At 41.3% G+C, this 18,644-nt stretch overlaps 1 protein-coding gene across 1 annotated transcript in view; it reads left to right on the top strand.

Annotated features, from left to right (window-relative positions):
- LOC121878270 (golgin subfamily A member 6-like protein 22) overlaps window positions 1–18,644 on the top strand; it is a gene marked incomplete at its 3' end in the record, with an annotated part of 76,197 nt that overhangs the window by 42,442 nt on the left and 15,111 nt on the right. Inside the window, 3 exon segments of the mRNA XM_042384363.1 lie at window positions 11,512–11,615; window positions 13,846–14,011; window positions 17,395–17,534. Coding sequence (XP_042240297.1) covers window positions 11,512–11,615; window positions 13,846–14,011; window positions 17,395–17,534 — 410 coding nt within the window.

Below are 18,644 nucleotides of genomic sequence, written 5' to 3'. Positions count from 1 at the left end.
TACAGGGGCTCATCATATAAACATTCCACAAATCATTATCTTTTGATAATTTTTTTTTAATATTGTTTTACTTTGATTTCATAATATGTTTTCTATTGCGAGTTTCTTTCTGTCCAATGTAAACAAAGACAAAGACTATCACATCGCATAAAACCTGACGAACCCTTGTAAATGCACTAGTCCACGGTCCAGAATATCAGAGTGGTGACGATTAACACCTCTGGTAATTGAACATGTTTAGAGAACATCTAAATGAGTTTTTGCCTAAATGAAAAACTACAAAAATTAATGTATGACGTATGATTGAAATTACACTAAGATTTGACCCTAACTAGATACACTATGATTATTTAGCACCAGTTAGGTAAGAAAATTAAGGTTGAAAGTCATGTCTAAAGTATTGTAGACGTGTTTAGTATAATAAATAAAATTAAACAAAGTCGGTGATATTGTAACACACACAAACTATAGGTATGGACAGATTCATGTTGGAATTTGTCTTTTTTCGGTATTTTCAATAAACCAAAAGAGAAAGTGTGTTGTCGATTATTCCAGTACACGACCCACAGTTCACTAGCCTTTGACACGGACCACTGCCGGTGAGCTTATTGCCACCCGGATTTATTGATGAATTTACTGACTACATGGTTTTTTCTGACTGTGTGGCGTGAGAGGAGGTTTTACTACGCATGTCAGTTCATGTAAAAAAAAAAAAAATCCCGCGGTTTATTTATTGTAAGAATATTTCGTTTCCTGTACAGTTGCTTGACAAATGGTAACGCTATTATGAAACTCATCCGGCATTAGATTTTGTTGTTGCACTGGAAGCATTTTTACCTGAGGCGAGGATGAGTGACCAGTGCTCGCCTCTCACTCACACGCCCTCCGGTTTGTGATGTAGGGGATAACTAACATAAACCATTAACAACTGAACTACGGCACAAAATATCATAAACGTTGGTTATCTTTACAGTAATGAAATGGTTAGTGAGGGCGAGTTATCTTGGAGTTTGTTTTATATTATTTACCAATATTCTCCAAGACTTTATCTATTTTCTTAACTTACTAATAGTCACCAGTATTTTCTGTGTTCTGTTTTCTTGATTCAACTCACATGTAATTATTATAGAGAGAGTGTGCGATTGTTCCCTTTCTTAAAGACAGTCAGTGACAATTGGTTTTTGTTTGAATATCATTTTCAGTGGTGAGGTAGACCGAACTGTCAGACCTGCACACTCACATACCACTGTGTTGCTAAAATCTATTAATGACTTGACTTTTATTTCTCCTAAGTGGATTGTGATCGTTATTTATGTGTAATACATATACTGTATACTTGACTCTGTGTAGTGGTTTAATGTCGCGTGTGTGATAATAATAATAATAATAATAATAATAATAATAATAATAATAATAATAATAATAATAATAATTAACGGTTTATTGAAAGAGCATGGCAGCCGGAAGGCTGAAAATATACAATTACATAATTGGGGAATGGGTCTCTTGATTTACAAATGATATACAAGTAACATAAGTGATACAAATATGATATGTAATAGTTAGGTGTTGATAATTTTTACAATGGTTGGGACTGGGCTGTTCTTATAGCAATCAGTTCGTGCTCGTATGGGCTGGATGCTGTTGGGCAGGTGTGTGGCCACGTGGCCAGGACAGTAGCTTGGGGCAGTGCAGGTGTGCTCCATCCTTCAGGTTACATAAGAACATAAGAATGGAGGAAACTGCAGCAGGTCTATTGGCCCATACTGGGCAGTCCCATTTACACCCAACCCTTATTGTTCATATATCCATCCAACCTATGTTTGAAGCTATCCAGCATATTCGAGTTAATGATGATATTTAGTATCTTGTTCCATTCATCCACTACTCTATTTCCAAACCAGTGTTTACCTATTTCGCCCCTAAATCTAAATTTGTTTAATTTAAAACCATTGTTACGAGTTCGCTCCTGGTTGGATAGTTTGAGTACCTTTGTAATGCCCCATTTGTTCAGCCCTGATTTCCATTTATACACCTCGATCATATCGCCCCTCACTCTACATCTCTCGAGGGAGTGCAAATTAAGAAGCTTTAACCTGTCTCTGTACTCAAGGTTCCTAATGCCCGGGATTAGTCTTGTCATTCTCCTCTGAATTCTTTCCAAGGATTCTATATCCATTCTGTAATGCTGTGACCAGAATTGAACTGCGTAATCCAAGTGGGGTTTCACAAGCCCAAGATATAGTTTTAAGATGACCTCACAAGTCTTGTAACTAACACACCTTTGTATGAACCCAAGCACTCTATTAACCTTGTTTCGAGCAAATACACATTGTTTACTTGGCTTAAGATTCCTACTTATCATTATGAATCCGTCTGTTAATCCCCCAATTAACTGGGTTGTTCACATAAATTAAATATTGGGGTTTTAGTAACGAGACCCAATTGAAGTTCCTTGTTTTATTATAAAAGGATTATGTCTATAATTCCTGAGTTTAGATCAACCGTAAGTTCCACTATTTATGAGTGAACGAGAAAGAAGACGGCGTTTATGTAAATATAAACTTTGATCACGTCCGTTCGATATTACTTGATGTGAGTGACTGATGAGTAGTGACCCATCGAGGGAGAATGGTATGGGTACGTCGTTCCCCCCTCGAGGGAAGACGGAGCCATCCACTGTGGCTCTCAAATAACGTCTTCCTCTAGTCAAGGATATCAAACTACTGCTCGCTTCAGGTGGCCAGAGAGCCGGCGACTTATGCCTTTACTCAGCATAGTATGACGCAGCTTCCCGTGGGCACACCTTATCACGTGCATTGAACATGTCACCTCATAGCCAGTGGAAAGTTACAGGGTGGTGAATCTGAATATAATATCAGATGTATTGACTCATTTATATAATATGTTCTGTTGATGAGACGGACCGTTACAATTACTCCTAAATCTTTCTCTCAGTCGGATTTCTCAATAACATCGTTGTTCATCTGGTATCTAGTTTCTATGTTAACATCTCCTATACTGAGTACTTTACATTTGTCCACATTGAATCTCATCTGCCATTTTTCAGACAATCGCAAAATTTGTTTAGATCTTCCTGTAGTTTTGCGGAGTCATTGTCAGATTTAATTACACACCCTATTTTAGTGTCATGAGCAAATTTACTTATGTTGCTGTCTATGCCGATATCTATGTCGTTTATGTATATAATAAATAATAATGGTCCGAGTACTGAGCCTTGGGGAACTCCACTAGTGACGTTGCTCCAATGGGATTTAGTGCCCGTAATGCTCACTCGCCATTTCCTGTCCTGTAACCACGCCCTAATCCATTTTATAATATCTCCTTTATTGCCATTAGCCTCCACTTTTCTTATTAGCCTTTCGTGGGGGACTCTGTCGAAGGCTTTGCTAATGTCGAGATATACCACATCATAATTGTGCCCCTCGTCCACTGATTCGAAAAGAGACGAAAAGAATGTTAATAGATTAGTTAGACAAAAACGCCCGTTGTAAAGCCATGTTGGGAATCATTAATCAACTTGTGCTTCTCCAGGTGATTTCGAATAGAGTTTGATATGATTGCTTCCAGTAATTTGCCTACAATTGATGTTCGACTGATTGGTCGGTAGTTAGAGGATAGTGAGGTTAGGTCAGATCCAGCCACACTCAGTATTACACTGCTGCTTTTTTGTGCTTTTCCTTGGAGTGTACTATGGGAACACTGTTTGGTAGTCAATCGTTCACTGATCACTTGAATGTTTTGCTGAATAAATCCCGGTGTAGTAAGGCTGGTAGGGTGTTGGGATATAGCAGGGGGAGGGGGGGGACAAACAGACTCGGCCTGGCTGCTCAAACTGGGAGCGCCTTAAGGGCACGTCTTGTCTCGCTGGTGTGTGTGTGTGTGTGCGTGCGGGTGTGTTAGGTATTGATTACGGATAAATTGTTTTGTTTTTGTGGTAAGAGAAAAAAAATCAAGTGTTCAAGTTGACAGATCGAGATCAGAGTCATTAGCCGGCTCGACACTGCCTACACTTGAGGATGTTGCAGGTGTGGTGTGGTCCCCCCTCGCCACACCCTCCTCGCTACACCCCTCCTCGCTACACCCCTCCTCACCCCACAAGTAAATTTGATGAATATTCAATGTTGTTATACAATTTTGTTTCGTGTTATTCACTCTGGACAACTGTGAATCCTGTAGGGAAAGTTGAAACACTCGCGTCACCCTACTGAGTCTACAAGTGTGTTATAGTCTCAGCTTACTCACTGGGTCTACATATGTATACAAGTCACACCTTATTCCTCGGTCAACATATGTATACAAGTCACACCTTATTCCTCGGTCTACATATGTATACAAGTCACACCTTATTCCTCGGTCAACATATGTATACAAGTCACACCTTATTCCTCGGTCAACATATGTATACAAGTCACACCTTATTTCTCGGTCTACATATGTATACAAGTCATACCTTATTTTTCGGTCTACATATGTATACAAGTCACACCTTATTCCTCGGTCTACATATGTATACAAGTCACACCTTATTCCTCGGTCTACATATGTATACAAGTCACACCTTATTCCTCGGTCTACACAAGTCATCTTATTTCTCGGTCTACATATGTACACAAGTCACACCTTATTTCTCGGTCTACATATGTATACAAGTCACACTTATTCCTCGGTCTACGTATGTAAATTATGTATACAAGTCACACCTTATTCCTCGGTCTACATATGTATACAAGTCACACCTTATTCCTCGGTCTACGTATGTAAATTATGCAAGTCACACCTTATTCCTCGGTCTACATATGTATACAAGTCACACTTATTCCTCGGACTACATATGTACACAGTCACACTGTATTTCTCGGTCTACATATGTAAATTATGTATACAAGTCACACCTCACCTTATTCCTCGGTCTACATATGTATACAAGTCACACCTTATTCCTCGGTCTTATGTAAATTATGTATATGTCACCTTTTTTCGGTCTACATGTAAATTATGTATACAAGTCACACTATTCTCCATACATATGTTCCTCATGTATACATATGTATACAAGTCACCTTATTCCTCGGTCTACATATGTATAATTATTATACAGTCACACCTTATTCCTCTGGTCTACATATGTGTATACAAGTCACACCTTATTCCTCGGTCTACGTATACACAAGTCACACCTTATTTCTCGGTCTACATATGTAAATTATGTATACAAGTCACACATATTCCTCTCAGTCTACATATGTAACAAGTCACACCTTATTTTGGTCTACATATGTATACAAGTCACACCTTATTCCTCGGTCTACATATGTAAATTATGTATAAAGTCACACCTTATTCCTCGGTCTACGTATGTAAATTATGTACACAAGTCACCTATTTCCTCTACATATGTATACAAGTCACACCTATTCCTCGGTCTACGTATAATTGTATAAGTCACACAATTCCTCGGTCTACGTATAATTATGTACAAGTCACACCTTATTTCTCTCATATGTATACAAGTCTACATACCAAGTCACACTTATCCTCGAGCAGTGTATTACTAAGTCACACCTTATTCGGTACATATGTATACAAGTCACACCTTATTCCTCGGTCTACGTATGCAAGTCACACCTTATTCCTCGGTCTTCATATGTAAATTATGTATACAAGTCACACCTTATTCCTCGGTCTACGTATGTAAATTATGTACTAAGTCACACTTATTTCTCGGTCTCATGTACTCACCTTATTCCTCGGTCTACGTATGTAAATGTACACAAGTCACACCTTATTTCTCGGTCTACATATGTAAAAATTATGTATACAAGTCATTCTGTATTCCTCGTCACATATGTATACAAGTCATTCCCTCCGGTCTACATGGTCTACGTATACAAGTCACCTTATTCCTCGGTCTACGTATGTATACCTCATTCCTCGGTCTACAAGCCCACCTTATTCCTCGGTCTACATATGTATACAATAGTTACACCTTATTTCTCGGTCAACATATGCAAGTCACCTTATTCCTCGGTCTACATGTATAGTACACCTTATTCTCGGTCTACATATGTCTACATATGTATACAAGTCACACCTTATTCCTCGGTCAACATATGTATACAAGTCACACCTTATTCCTCGGTCTACATATGTATACAAGTCACACCTTATTCCTCGGTCAACATATGTATACAAGTCACACCTTATTCCTCGGTCAACATATGTATACAAGTCACACCTTATTTCTCGGTCTACATATGTATACAAGTCATACCTTATTTTTCGGTCTACATATGTATACAAGTCACACCTTATTCCTCGGTCTACATATGTATACAAGTCACACCTTATTCCTCGGTCTACATATGTATACAAGTCACACCTTATTCCTCGGTCTACATATGTATACAAGTCATACCTTATTCCTCGGTCTACATATGTATACAAGTCACACCTTATTCCTCGGTCTACATATGTATACAAGTCACACCTTATTCCTCGGTCTACATATGTATACAATAGTTACACCTTATTCCTCGGTCTACATATGTATACAGTTGGCCAAAAAATTTATTTGTAAGGCAACATTAATAGAAAATTGAGTTGTGTGGTTAGGTTAGGTTGGCAGCCCAAACACTTGTTGTTGGCGACACTGATGTAATTTCCGCCCAGAAAACATTTATACGGTCATTTGTCAGCGGGGGACGGCATTAATTGATCTTTCGTACCTCATTTTGCTAATTATCTTTTTGTTCGGCAATTAGTGTCACATATTTCAGCTGATAGTTCTACGCTAATGAGTTTTCTGGTAATGACAAGAGCTATTATAAGACCGTAAATCCCTTCTCTTTGTGATGGCATATACGACCACACGAATACATTATGGTTGTTTGACCGTTTATACATATCACTCACAATATTTTAAGAATGTCATAAATACTAGGTTTGGTTTGGTTAGGTTAGGTTAGGTTAGGTTAGGTTAGGTTAGGTTAGGTTAGGTTAGGTTAGGTTTATAATTCGTCTCTTCTTTGTTCGTTTGTAAATTCTTAGTTGCCGACCGATGATGATTGAAACTTTCCTTTTTTTTTTATCAAACTGTATACATGTTCTAGCAGACACCAGAGAAGGAATTGACAAGCGGGCGTATTGTTTTGTGGGTTTTTAAAAGGTCAAAGAGATTAAAGATACACCTGCGGCCACTGTTCTGTCATGTCTTGGTAGCTGTTTTTTGAAGAATGTTGAATCCGTTCATTTGGGGTATTTTTTAACTCCTTGAGAACGGTAATTTAACTCTTTATGAACTTGTTGACGATAACATAACCCCTTGTAGACGATAACTCCTTGTAGACGATAACTCCTTGTAGACGATAACTCCTTGTAGACGGTAACCTAACCCCTTGTGCACGATAACATGGCCCCTTGGACGATAACATAACCACTTGTTGACGATAACCCCTTGTAGACGATAACTTAACTCCTGGTAGACGATAACATAACCCATTGTAGACGATAACTTAACCCCTTGTTGACAATAACATAACCCCTCGTAGCCGATAACATAACCCCTTGTAGACGATAACATAACCCATTGTAGACGATAACTTAACCCCATTGTAGACGATAACTTAACCCCTTGTTGACGATAACATAACCCCTTGTGGACGATAAAATAATAACATAACCCCTTGTAGACGATAACATAACCCCTTGTGACGATAACATAACCCTTGTAGACGATAACTTACCCCTTGTTGAAGATAACCCCTTGTAGACGATAACATAACGCCTTGTTGACGATAACGTAACCCCTTGTTGACAATAACTGAACCCCGTCTGGATACTGCCACTCTTGATCTTATTTCGTATATACACCTCGCGTAAGCTTCCCTTCTCTCACACACTAATCTCACTCCAGGAAGTTTGCAGTAAACTTTTGTCATCTTGAGTCTCACCAACGCTCTTCTAAACTTCATCACCCCAGCTTTAGCTTTCCTATTCTCCCTCCCTTTCTTCTTCCCTCTCTCATACCTCTCCCTCATTTTCTCACACCTCTCCTCCCTCCTTCTCTCTCTACTTTCCTCACACCTCTCCCTCCCTCATTTTTCACCAACTAAAATATATACAACTTGAGTCAAAGTATGTTTCTACCCCTCGCTGCTTCTTTTGTTTCTCGCCCCCTTTGTAAAATCATTGTGTTCCTCGTTTCATCTTGCCGTTCCTCGTAAACCACTCCCTTGTGTTTTCCTTCTCGCCTTCTGCTGCCACTACATCCTGCACCTCCTTCTCCCACACGTCACTCACGCCCTCCTATAACTGTCTTGCCTGAACTGACCAAGAGAGAAAAACTACTTCCTTCCTTCCTTCAACTTTACACCTTCCAAAATATTCCTCAAAATTTTAACTTTACTGTATATTTCTTACATATTTCGTAGCCTTGAGAAATAAGGGTTAAGAGAATATAACAAAGGCATTAACAGCTTTTTAGTTTAGAAGTTATGACTCCATTTATCTTCACTTTGCAACGGGTAATGTATTAAATGTCTTGGTACTCAGGTCGCGTCATTGTAACACTAGCTCAGAGGATGGTAAACTGTCGGCGGGGAAGAGAGACGAACACCAGCCTTGTTTACACTGTGCGTCAGACCTATCCTAACCTAACCTAACCTAACCTAACCTAACCTTCACACTTCTTGTTTTTTTTCGTATTGTCAGTGTCTTTGTGTTTTTTGGGGTTTGTTGTTGGTCTTAATGTTATTGAAAACAGTAATAAACTCGACAAATTTCTTGCTTTCATTGACTCTGTGATGACTGATTTATTTACATTCATGTTAATTTTTTTTGTGGTTTATGTGAATACTTGTTAACCAGTAATAATACACACACACACACACACACACACACACACACACACACACATACACATAGGATGATAATATGCCGCCATGCTAATTCCACGTCGAGGTAAAATTTATGTTGTCTTGCGCACACCGTCTGAGTCTCGCCCCGCCAGAGGTGCCACTACCAGCTCCTTGATATACGACCCAGGTGATATTTTTCTCTTACCCGATAACTGCGCCACTTGTTGAGTCCTTCAGCGTCCCGGATACAAGGTGTCGAAATGAAACAGAATTTTGACTCGTATACCTTCTCACTTTCCCAGCCAGTGCGGTACCTGATATTATTATTATTATTATTATTATTATTATTATTATTATTATTATTATTATTATTATTATTATTATTATTATTATTATTATTATTATTATTATTGTTATTATTATTATTGTTATACCTGTTCTAAGCAAAAACAATAAATATGACTAAGTATACACTCGGTATAGTCATAATATTATAACATTTAGACATACTTAAGAATATGTTCAGGGTCAGGGAACATTATACTGTACCGGCTTATAGGGTGAGATCAAGTGGTGCCTGAGTGTGTATAAACTCCCTGGGACATTCAAGAGAAGAGAGGTCTATAGCAATTACCCTGTCTGTCCGTCTGTCAGCAAATTGTTTTAACCAGCTTGACTCGACAATCAGTAAATAGTTTCGTCAAATATGTTTTGTTTACGCTTTGAGCTGTGAGCTTTGACCTTTATAAAAGTTCAGTATTGTATAAATATTTAAAACAAAAATTATGTGCTGTTACCTGAGTGGCATTTTTGATGTCGTGCCTCGAAAAAAACATTATTTATTCCACACTGTTTTGTGATAGTTGGTAGACCATTATATTATTTTGTTATCAGTTGGTGTACGAGAGACAAACCCTTAGAGGATTGGTAAAAACAGCCCGAGAATGTTTTTAGTGTGGAGGACTGTGGTCGCCAACCCTCAGATATGTGGACGATACTCTGGTACTAGATCTATATATATGTGTGGAAGATCAACTCCTACGTTATCATACGAGAAAGGTTAAAGTAAATAATATGTTGAGACAGCAGGTGAGTATCGTGTGTGAGGGCGTCCTGCTGACTGACTAACTGTGGGAGACGTGACTCTGTCGAGCCATTAACGTGAAGCGTAGCATAACAGAGCCAGTTTAACAGGAAATACCTGTCAATCAAGATAACAGTCGAGGGCATTTATATCACCCCAGGTTATAGACTGTGTGTTGAGGGAGGCTGATAGAATAGTTATCCAGGAGATTAATTTACCATCACTCTTGAATAATGAAGAGAAACGAACACTCACATCTGTATGAGGACCAAAGCCGGATTTGTTTATTGGCAATTGTTCTTTGTCATTGATTGGCCAGATATGTAAAGCTAGGGTTTAGTGTCAGTCTAGGCCAAGCTGAGGGAGTATGAGTTGGGAGGGAGGTGAGGAGAGATGACATCAAACGCCGCTGATCGGTTGTAATACGAGGGAGGTAAAGATGGTGTTGGTGCAGTGGGAGGTGAAGGTGGTGGTGGCGGCAGAGATTATACACAGGTGTTGGGAGAGACAGGGATCCACCAAACCTCCTCCTTTTCACCCCTGTGTCTCAGTGTGTCCACTTATTAAATCTTCTTCGTTGTCCTTATAAGCAGAAGCTTTTTCGACCCTTATTAAAAAAGTTTTTTTAAAACGTCGACGGCGACCGATTAAAAAAGTTTCCCTCATTTTCGTAAGATGAGAATTCTTAAAAGTGTTACATATGATTTTCCAGCCAGTGTGTTGCTCCTTGTTATTAGTTATCAACACTGATAACTTTATACTGTACTGTTACCTATAATACAATTCCTTTTCTGTGTAATCCTATGTTCGGGAAAACAAGTATAAGTGAAAAGGTGTCGCAATTATGCGTACCAGCCCTAACAAGACGGCAGGAGAGGCAGTGTTGAGTTTGAAAGCCATTGAACTAAGTGGTAGAAGTAATTTATGGTCTTAAGTGTATACAACTATTGTCCTTCTGTCCTTCCTCCCTCCTCATGACTTGTGCTTCCTCCCTCCTCATGACTTGTGCTTCCTCCCTCCTCATGACTTGTGCTTCCTCCCTCCTCATGACTTGTGCTTCCTCCCTCCTCATGACTTGGGCTTCCTCCCTCCTCATGACTTGTGCTTCCTCCCTCCTCGTGACTTGTGCTTCCTCCTCCCCGTGACTTGCCTCCTCCTGACTTGTCCTCCTCCTCCTCGTGTCCTTGACTTGTGCTTCCTCCTCCTCGTGACTTGTGCTTCCTCCCTTGTGACTTTCCTCCCTCCTCGTGACTTGTGCTTCTTCCTCCTGATTACTTGTGCTTCCTCCCTCCTGATTACTTGTGCTTCCTCCCTCCTCATGACTTGTGCTTCTCCCTCCTCGTGACTTGTGCTTCCTCCCTCCTCGTGACTTGTGCTTCCTCCCTCCTCGTGACTTGTGCTTCCTCCCTCCTCGTGACTTGTGCTTCCTCCCTCCTCATGACTTGTGCTTCCTCCCTCACTCTATCATCAGCTCACCAAATAAACATTATGTATATACTTTTACATTATGCATTGGAACCATAATAAGGTGCCACACTCTCCTCTCAGGGTCACCACGACTTCATCATGAGGGAACGTGACGCTCAGCAGGCCATGGAACAGGAGAAGATGGAACTGGAGTGGCAGACGAGGATGGCAGAGATTGAAAACAGGTGAGTCTTGGTTAGGTTAGGTTAGGTGTCATCTCATTTAATTGTACAAAATACTAAAGACAGTCTTGATTATTTCCACCTCTCAGTTGCCAGACACAAGTACTCAGACAATTTCAAGAGATGCCAGGGGTAACTTGTGTGATTGCTTCCTTTTGGCCAAACAGGATTTAATTTCGTCTCTTCCTCTAGCTTTGTCCACACGTTATTCAGGTTCCTTATCCCTTTTTACAGTGGCCAGTGCGGGAGGAACTTGTTACTTGGTCATCTCCTCACTTGGTCATCTCCTCACTTGTTTTTCTCCTCACTTGGTCATCTCCTCACTTGGTCATCTCCTCACTTGGTCATCTCCTCACTTGGTCATCTCCTCACTTTTATAAACTTCACATTTGAGTTTTTTATATATAATTTTTTTCATTAACTCTAACGTTACCATCGTAAATTTACTAATTAGTTCTCTGAGAGATTCTGACAGGCAGAGTGAAACTTGTTGGAAACATTTCCAAGTTTAGATTAGATGAGGTTAGTTGAACTGCATTTTGTTACGGTTTATTTTACGGTAGATATTATTTGGGAGGTTCTCATGTATACATTGTCTGCTGATAATTTTGCTGCTAGTGAGTGTGTCTTAGCTTAACAGGCAGCTAAGAGATACATTTCCCATTTTTTCTTTGGATATTTTTTAAAGATTTATCTAACCATTCCCGTTAGTCCTTCTCGTAGTTGAGTTAATCATGTATCAAGTCTAAAGTTTTTGCCGAATAATGAAACTCTAAACTTAGACAAACACTGCATCTTCTTTTATGAAAAAATAATAAAATTAATAAAACAACATAATTTTTGTCATCAGATGCAAAATAATAATATAAAATTTTGTCACTGTATTAGATTTGTTTATTTTTCATAGGTTTAATGATTGGTCAATTTTTATAAAGGGGGAAGTCAAACAAATGAAGGGAGACACACACACACATGCAGCATTATTTTTCTCCGTCTCCTTCACTCTTACTGTAAAGAATGCAATAGCTGGGACCAACAGAGGGGGAGGCTATGAGGTACATGTGTAATTTCACGGCACTACTTTATGCTTGGGGAGTTTCCAGGAGAGAGAGAGAGAGAGAGAGAGAGAGAGAGAGAGAGAGAGAGAGAGAGAGAGAGAGAGAGAGAGAGAGAGAGAGAGATAAAAGCCTGTATGTGTTCCCCCTTCTTCGTTTTGTTGGGGTTTATTGACAGTGGAAGCATGGTAGAAGGGAGGTGTTCTGGCTACAATCACACACACACACACACACTGTAGCATCACCCAAGTGTTTTGGTAGTGCTGGGAGAATATTGTTACCAACGATATTGTCAAGGGGTGTTACTGTGTCACATGAAAGTGGAATACCTGACCTTTGCTACCACACCACCGCTGGGGTCACCATCTCTCACTGTTAGGAATGTGAATTTGACCTACGAACTTTTACTGGAGTGTGTGTGTGTGTGTGTGTGTGTGTGTGTGTGTGTGTGTGTGTGTGTGTGTGTGTGTGTGTGTGTGTGTGTGTGTGTGTGTGTGTGTGTGCCCTTTATTATTATTATGTGACTTGATTCTTAGGATCTCCCTGGCAAACATTACTCATTTTATCCCCCCACCCCAAACTCTCTCTGTCTGTCTGTCTGTCTGTCTGTCTGTCTGTCTGTCTTGTAAGAGTGACCAGACCCCGTGTGTGTGATTAGGTGCAGGGTTACACGTGTCTTAGAGATTGGCTGTGTTTTATTATCAAGATCATTTTGACACCGAAGCCAGCCTTATTGACCTTCAGGGAGTCGTTTTAGGAAAATTTTTAGCGTTTTATCTTGATACCCTGGTGGACCACAACCTTCAGACACGGCCCTTCAGGGTCATCTGTGCCGATTATCAGGTTTTTGTCCACAGATGCGGTAAATATGAAGATTTTCCCCTGACTAATGTAACCTGTTGAAATATACACAAGATCATGGTATCGATCTCAGACACGTTGGACAGGTACTGGATCCTGACTCCCCTACAGGTACGAGGATTGTGTTCAGAACCTTCACCTCGTTGACGGACACTGACCTCTGACCCCTCGCTCTTGACCCCCACCTTTGACCCCCATGAGGTAGTGATCTTTGGTCCTCGCCAGGTTTTAACTTTTGACCTCCACTCCACTAGGTACTGATCGTTTATCCCTCGTCAGGTTAAAGAGGCATATAATGACCTTTGACCCATCGGCAGGTACAAGGGTCAGGTGCGGAGGGCGACGGATGACCTAGAGGTAATGAAAGCGGAGTGTGAGATCCTGAGGCGGCGGATGACGGAATCTGGCGACGGTGAACTGGCCTTACGAGACCAGATGATGGCCATGGAGAGGGACCACGACCGACAGAGACGAGAGTGGGAGGTGAGTGGGGAGTGGCCAGGGGTAGGAACTTGGAGTGTGGGAGGAGTGGCCAGGGGTAGGAACTTGGAGTGTGAAGGAGTGGCCAGGGGTAGGAACTTGGAGTGTGAAGGAGTGGCCAGGGGTAGGAACTTGGAGTGTGAAGGAGTGGCCAGGGGTAGGAACTTGGAGTGTGGCCAGGGGTAGGAACTTGGCTAGTAGGAACTTGATGTGTGGAGGAGTGGCCAGGGGTAGGAACTTGGAGTGGGGGGGAGTGGCCAGGGGTAGAACTTGGAGGGGGGAGGCCAGGGGTAGGAACTTGGAGTGTGGGGAGGGCCAGGGGTAGGAACTTGGAGTGTGGGGGAGTGGCAGGGGTAGGAACTTGATGTGGAGGAGTGGCCAGGGGTAGGAACTTGGAGTGTGGGGGGAGTGGCCAGGGGTAGGAACTTGATGTGTGGAGGATGTCACTTGAGTCAGACAGGATGTCACTTGACTCAAATAAGGATGTCAATTGAGTCAGGGGTTCACTTACAGGATTTTTTTGGTGTTAAAAGTGGTGGCAGTTGTTTACAAGGCGGAGTTATAGAATGTCATAATTGTTTTTTGTTGTTTGGGTAGTTCAGGAAAATGGTGTTTAATGGTGTTTTAATTGTGACCTGATAATTATAAGTTAGCGTTCATTATATATAAAAATTATAATAAACTCACAATTGTTAAGCATTTTGGTTTTATATATTAAATTAATCATTACTGATATAAGTTTAATCAACTATTAGGCTTCAGTATATTATTTAAATTGCAACCAATCATAGAAGAAATTTCAAACATTACTAAAGAAATTTAACTTCTGTTACAAATAAATTTCATTAAAACTTGGAAAATTCTTTTGATAATTTTGTTATTATTTACATTTTGGTTTTCATTTATTTGTTTATTGTATTTTCCCATTGATATTGTGATCGAATAAATGTTTTATCTTGTACTAAACAGACATACGAAATTATTAGTGTTTATAGAGAGTAAAATGTCACTGTAACACACGTTGTTACCATAGTTTAGTGCACACGAGGTTAGTCACCATAGTTCAGTGCACACGAGGTTAGTCACCATAGCTCAGTGCACACGAGGTTAGTCACCATAGTTCAGTGCACACGAGGTTACAGTCACCACAGTTCAGTGCACACGAGGTTACAGTCACCATAGTTTAGTGCACACGAGGTTAGTCACCATAGTTCAGTGCACACGAGGTTACAGTCACCATAGTTCAATGCACACGAGGTTACAGTCACCACAGTTCAGTGCACTCGAGGTTATAGTCACCATAGCTCAGTGCACACGAGGTTTCAGTCACCATAATTCAGTGCACACGAGGTTACAGTCACCATAGCTCAGTGCACGCGAGGTTAGTCTTCCCACACTCGCTGTTTCTTCCATAACCTGAAGGAGTGATCAGCTGTTGGCAAGAATAAGATGCCTCAGGGGGTGTTTTTCCCAAAGGCTCCCGAGTCTTTGATGGTGACTTTCTCTTATCCTCAGTCACCAGAAGTGGGTTAGGTTAGGTTAGGTAGGATAGGATATTACATCCCAGCATCTTTGTCTCAAGTACGGAGTCTGCCAAGTAGGATTCTCTCCTCCCGTCGGCGTGAAACGCAGGAAAAATATTTTGGACTTCTCGGGGCTTTGAGATGTTGCTATGTCACCCACTTCATTGTATCTCAAGTCGTTTCAAGAACTCTGTTATATGTGGCAGTTGACAGATCATGGCAACGTTTAGACCTGCATTGCTCTCTTTATACGTGCGTGGGAATAGGTTGGTCATGTCACGTATGTAAATATTATTACAGTGTCCTTGACTTGATGTAGCCTCCATATCCTATCAGTGTGTTGTGATAGATTGCTCGGGTAAAATACTGACACAGTTCTAAGTGTCCCGGCCTGTGGAAGTACTGATGGGGGTCTGGCTCTCATGGCAAAACAACTCGTCTCCCTCACACCCATGAACCTGACACGACATACACAGTTCTTCTTTGGTAAATTAATGTGTTGGCTCTCCTCTCCTAAGTCTACGTGATGGGCAACCAGATCATGTAAATTAATCCCTCTTTTTGTGGGACCAATGTGAGTCTATCCTGTTAGATACTTTGTTTATACTTGGTTTCTGCGTGTGTCTTATGTGTTAAGGTGTCTCCTGGGTCAATATGGTGATGGTAAGGTTCTGTTGTGGAATATTGAGTTTGTTTGCATTTTACCTCGGACCAGATAGTGCAATTCTCTCAGACGTCGAAGTAGTGAGGTGGGAAATTGCGAATGTTATTGGATTTCGCCGTCAGACACCGTTGTCGGGAGGGAGGAGGTGCTGGGGAAGGAGGTGCTGGGTTGGGGGGGGGGGTGCTGGAGGGAAGGAGATAAGTTGTGGAGTAGAGTGAAAGTTTAAATGAAAGTTGTAATCGTGAAGGGCCAGTTGAGGGAATCCCCCAAGTTCACACGTTTTCATCACTTACTTGTGTAGGTCGTGTGTGCGTGCGGGTGTACATATCCACACCTTGATAACATCCACCAAGCATTATAACGGCAAAAAGCTTACACTTATAAGCTTACACTTAAAAACTGTGACCATTATAATTATTAAAATGAAGGTATAATATCTATCCTGTTAATTTACCTTATTTGTTTCACCTGAAGAAGACAATAATGACGAATCACGTTATGAATATTGTCTATATGAACTGAAACTATTACATGATTTAAGGGAGTGTACTCGCCTTCTGACCTATGAGTCGGTGGTTCGAACCCTGAATTCACTCTAATTATAAATGGGTTCTTAACAGATTATGCAAGTGAAGGCGGTAAATTTCAGTGCCGGCCTTGTTGCTGTCTCCTTGTGTACCAAAGGCTTAGTAAACAAGTGTACTCTATCCACGTCCTCCGCCAGGCATATGGGACCACACTTTCACCTTTATACCTAACCTAACCTGACCTAACCTAACCTAACCTAACCTAACCTAACCTAACCTAACCTAACCTGACTGAACCTATTCGTATTACCTGAAGCGTTTGGTGACGTCGCCTATTATACCTGAAGCGTTTGATGACGTCGCCTATTTTACCTGAAGCATTTGATGACGTTGCCTATTATAAATGAAGCGTTTGATGACGTCGCCTATTTTACCTGAAGCTGAAGCGTTTGATGACGTCGCCTATTATACCTGAAGCGTTTGATGACGTCGCCTATTTTACCTGAAGCATTTGATGACGTTGCCTATTATACCTGAAGCGTTTGATGACGTCGCCTATTTTACCTGAAGCATTTGATGACGTCGCCTATTATACCTGAAGCATTTGATGACGTTGCCTATTATACCTGAAGCATTTGATGACGTTACCTGATTTACTTGTATGTGTTTCAGCTGAAGCTCCAGCTGAAAGAGCAAGAGGCGCAGGAGGAGGGCCGCCGGTACAGCCAGGAGAGACGGGAGTATGAAGTGAGGATCAGAAACTTGCATGAGGAGAAGAGGATCTGTGAGGAGGACTGGGAGGAGAGACTAAGGTGAGGAGGGTGAAGGGTGAGGATGAGGGTGAGGATGAGGGTGAGGAAGGAGAAGAGAGGGGTGAAGGTGATGAGGGTGACGAAGGAGAAGAGAGAGGTGAGGAAGATTAGGAATAGGGTGGGGAAAATAAGGATGAGGGTGAGGAAGGAAGAGGATGAGGAAGGATGAGAATGAAGGTGAGGAGGATCAGGAGGGTGATATTGGGTGTGAGGATGAGAAAGATGAGGGTGAAGGAAGCGAGTACAGTATCAGGGAAGTATATTGAAGATTAGGTAAATAACTGAGAAACGAATGATGAAAATAAGAAGTGTTTCCTGGAGGTGTTGTTTATGTCTGTCTGTCTGTCTGTCTGTCTGTCTGTCTGTCTGGTCTGTCTGTGTCTGTCTGTCTGTGTCTGTGTCTGTGTCTGGTCTGTCTGTGTCTGGTCTGTCTGTGTCTGTCTGTGTCTGGTCTGTCTGTGTCTGTCTGTCTGTCTCGTGTCTGTTGTCTGTCTGTGTCTGTTTGCCTGCCTGTCTCGTGTCTATTCTATCTGTCTGTCTCTGTCTTTCTTTAGGCCTCGTTTTATCATCTTTGTTTACTTATTTTCTGTCTATTTAGATTTATCAGACAAACAGATGCAACAAACAACCTTAAAAGCAAACAAATGCAAACAACATTTTCCTCATCTCCTCCAGCCAGTCTCCCACGGCGCTAACATTTTCATAAAGAATTTCATCTTTTTTTTTTGTGTGTTGGAGAAATGGCGCCACGGGTGGTGAAAAATGTTATATATTTGACTGTGTTGTGGAGGAGACACGTCAAGCCCTTTGAGGAGCACCACTCGGAGACCCTAAACTTGAGAGTGAGAGGTGGAGGGCTAGTTGGTGTGGAGTGTGGGAAGTGGAAGGCTAGTTGGTGTGGAGTGTGGGAGGTGGAGGGCTAGTTGGTGTGGAGAGTGGAGGGCTAGTTGGTGTGGAGTGTGGGAAGTGGAAGGCTAGTTGGTGTGGAGTGTGGGAGGTGGAGGGCTAGTTGGTGTGGAGTGTGGGAGGTGGAGTGTGGGAGGTGGAGGGCTAGTTGGTGTGGAGTGTGGGAGTTGGAGGGCTAGTTGGTGTGGAGTGTGGGAAGTGGAA

This window comes from Homarus americanus, unplaced genomic scaffold (assembly GCF_018991925.1).
Source record: "Homarus americanus isolate GMGI-L3 unplaced genomic scaffold, GMGI_Hamer_2.0 scaffold39800, whole genome shotgun sequence".
NCBI classification, from domain to species: domain Eukaryota; kingdom Metazoa; phylum Arthropoda; class Malacostraca; order Decapoda; family Nephropidae; genus Homarus; species Homarus americanus.
The sequence above is the reverse complement of the archived record's forward strand: the minus strand, read 5'-3'. Positions and strand labels throughout refer to the sequence as shown.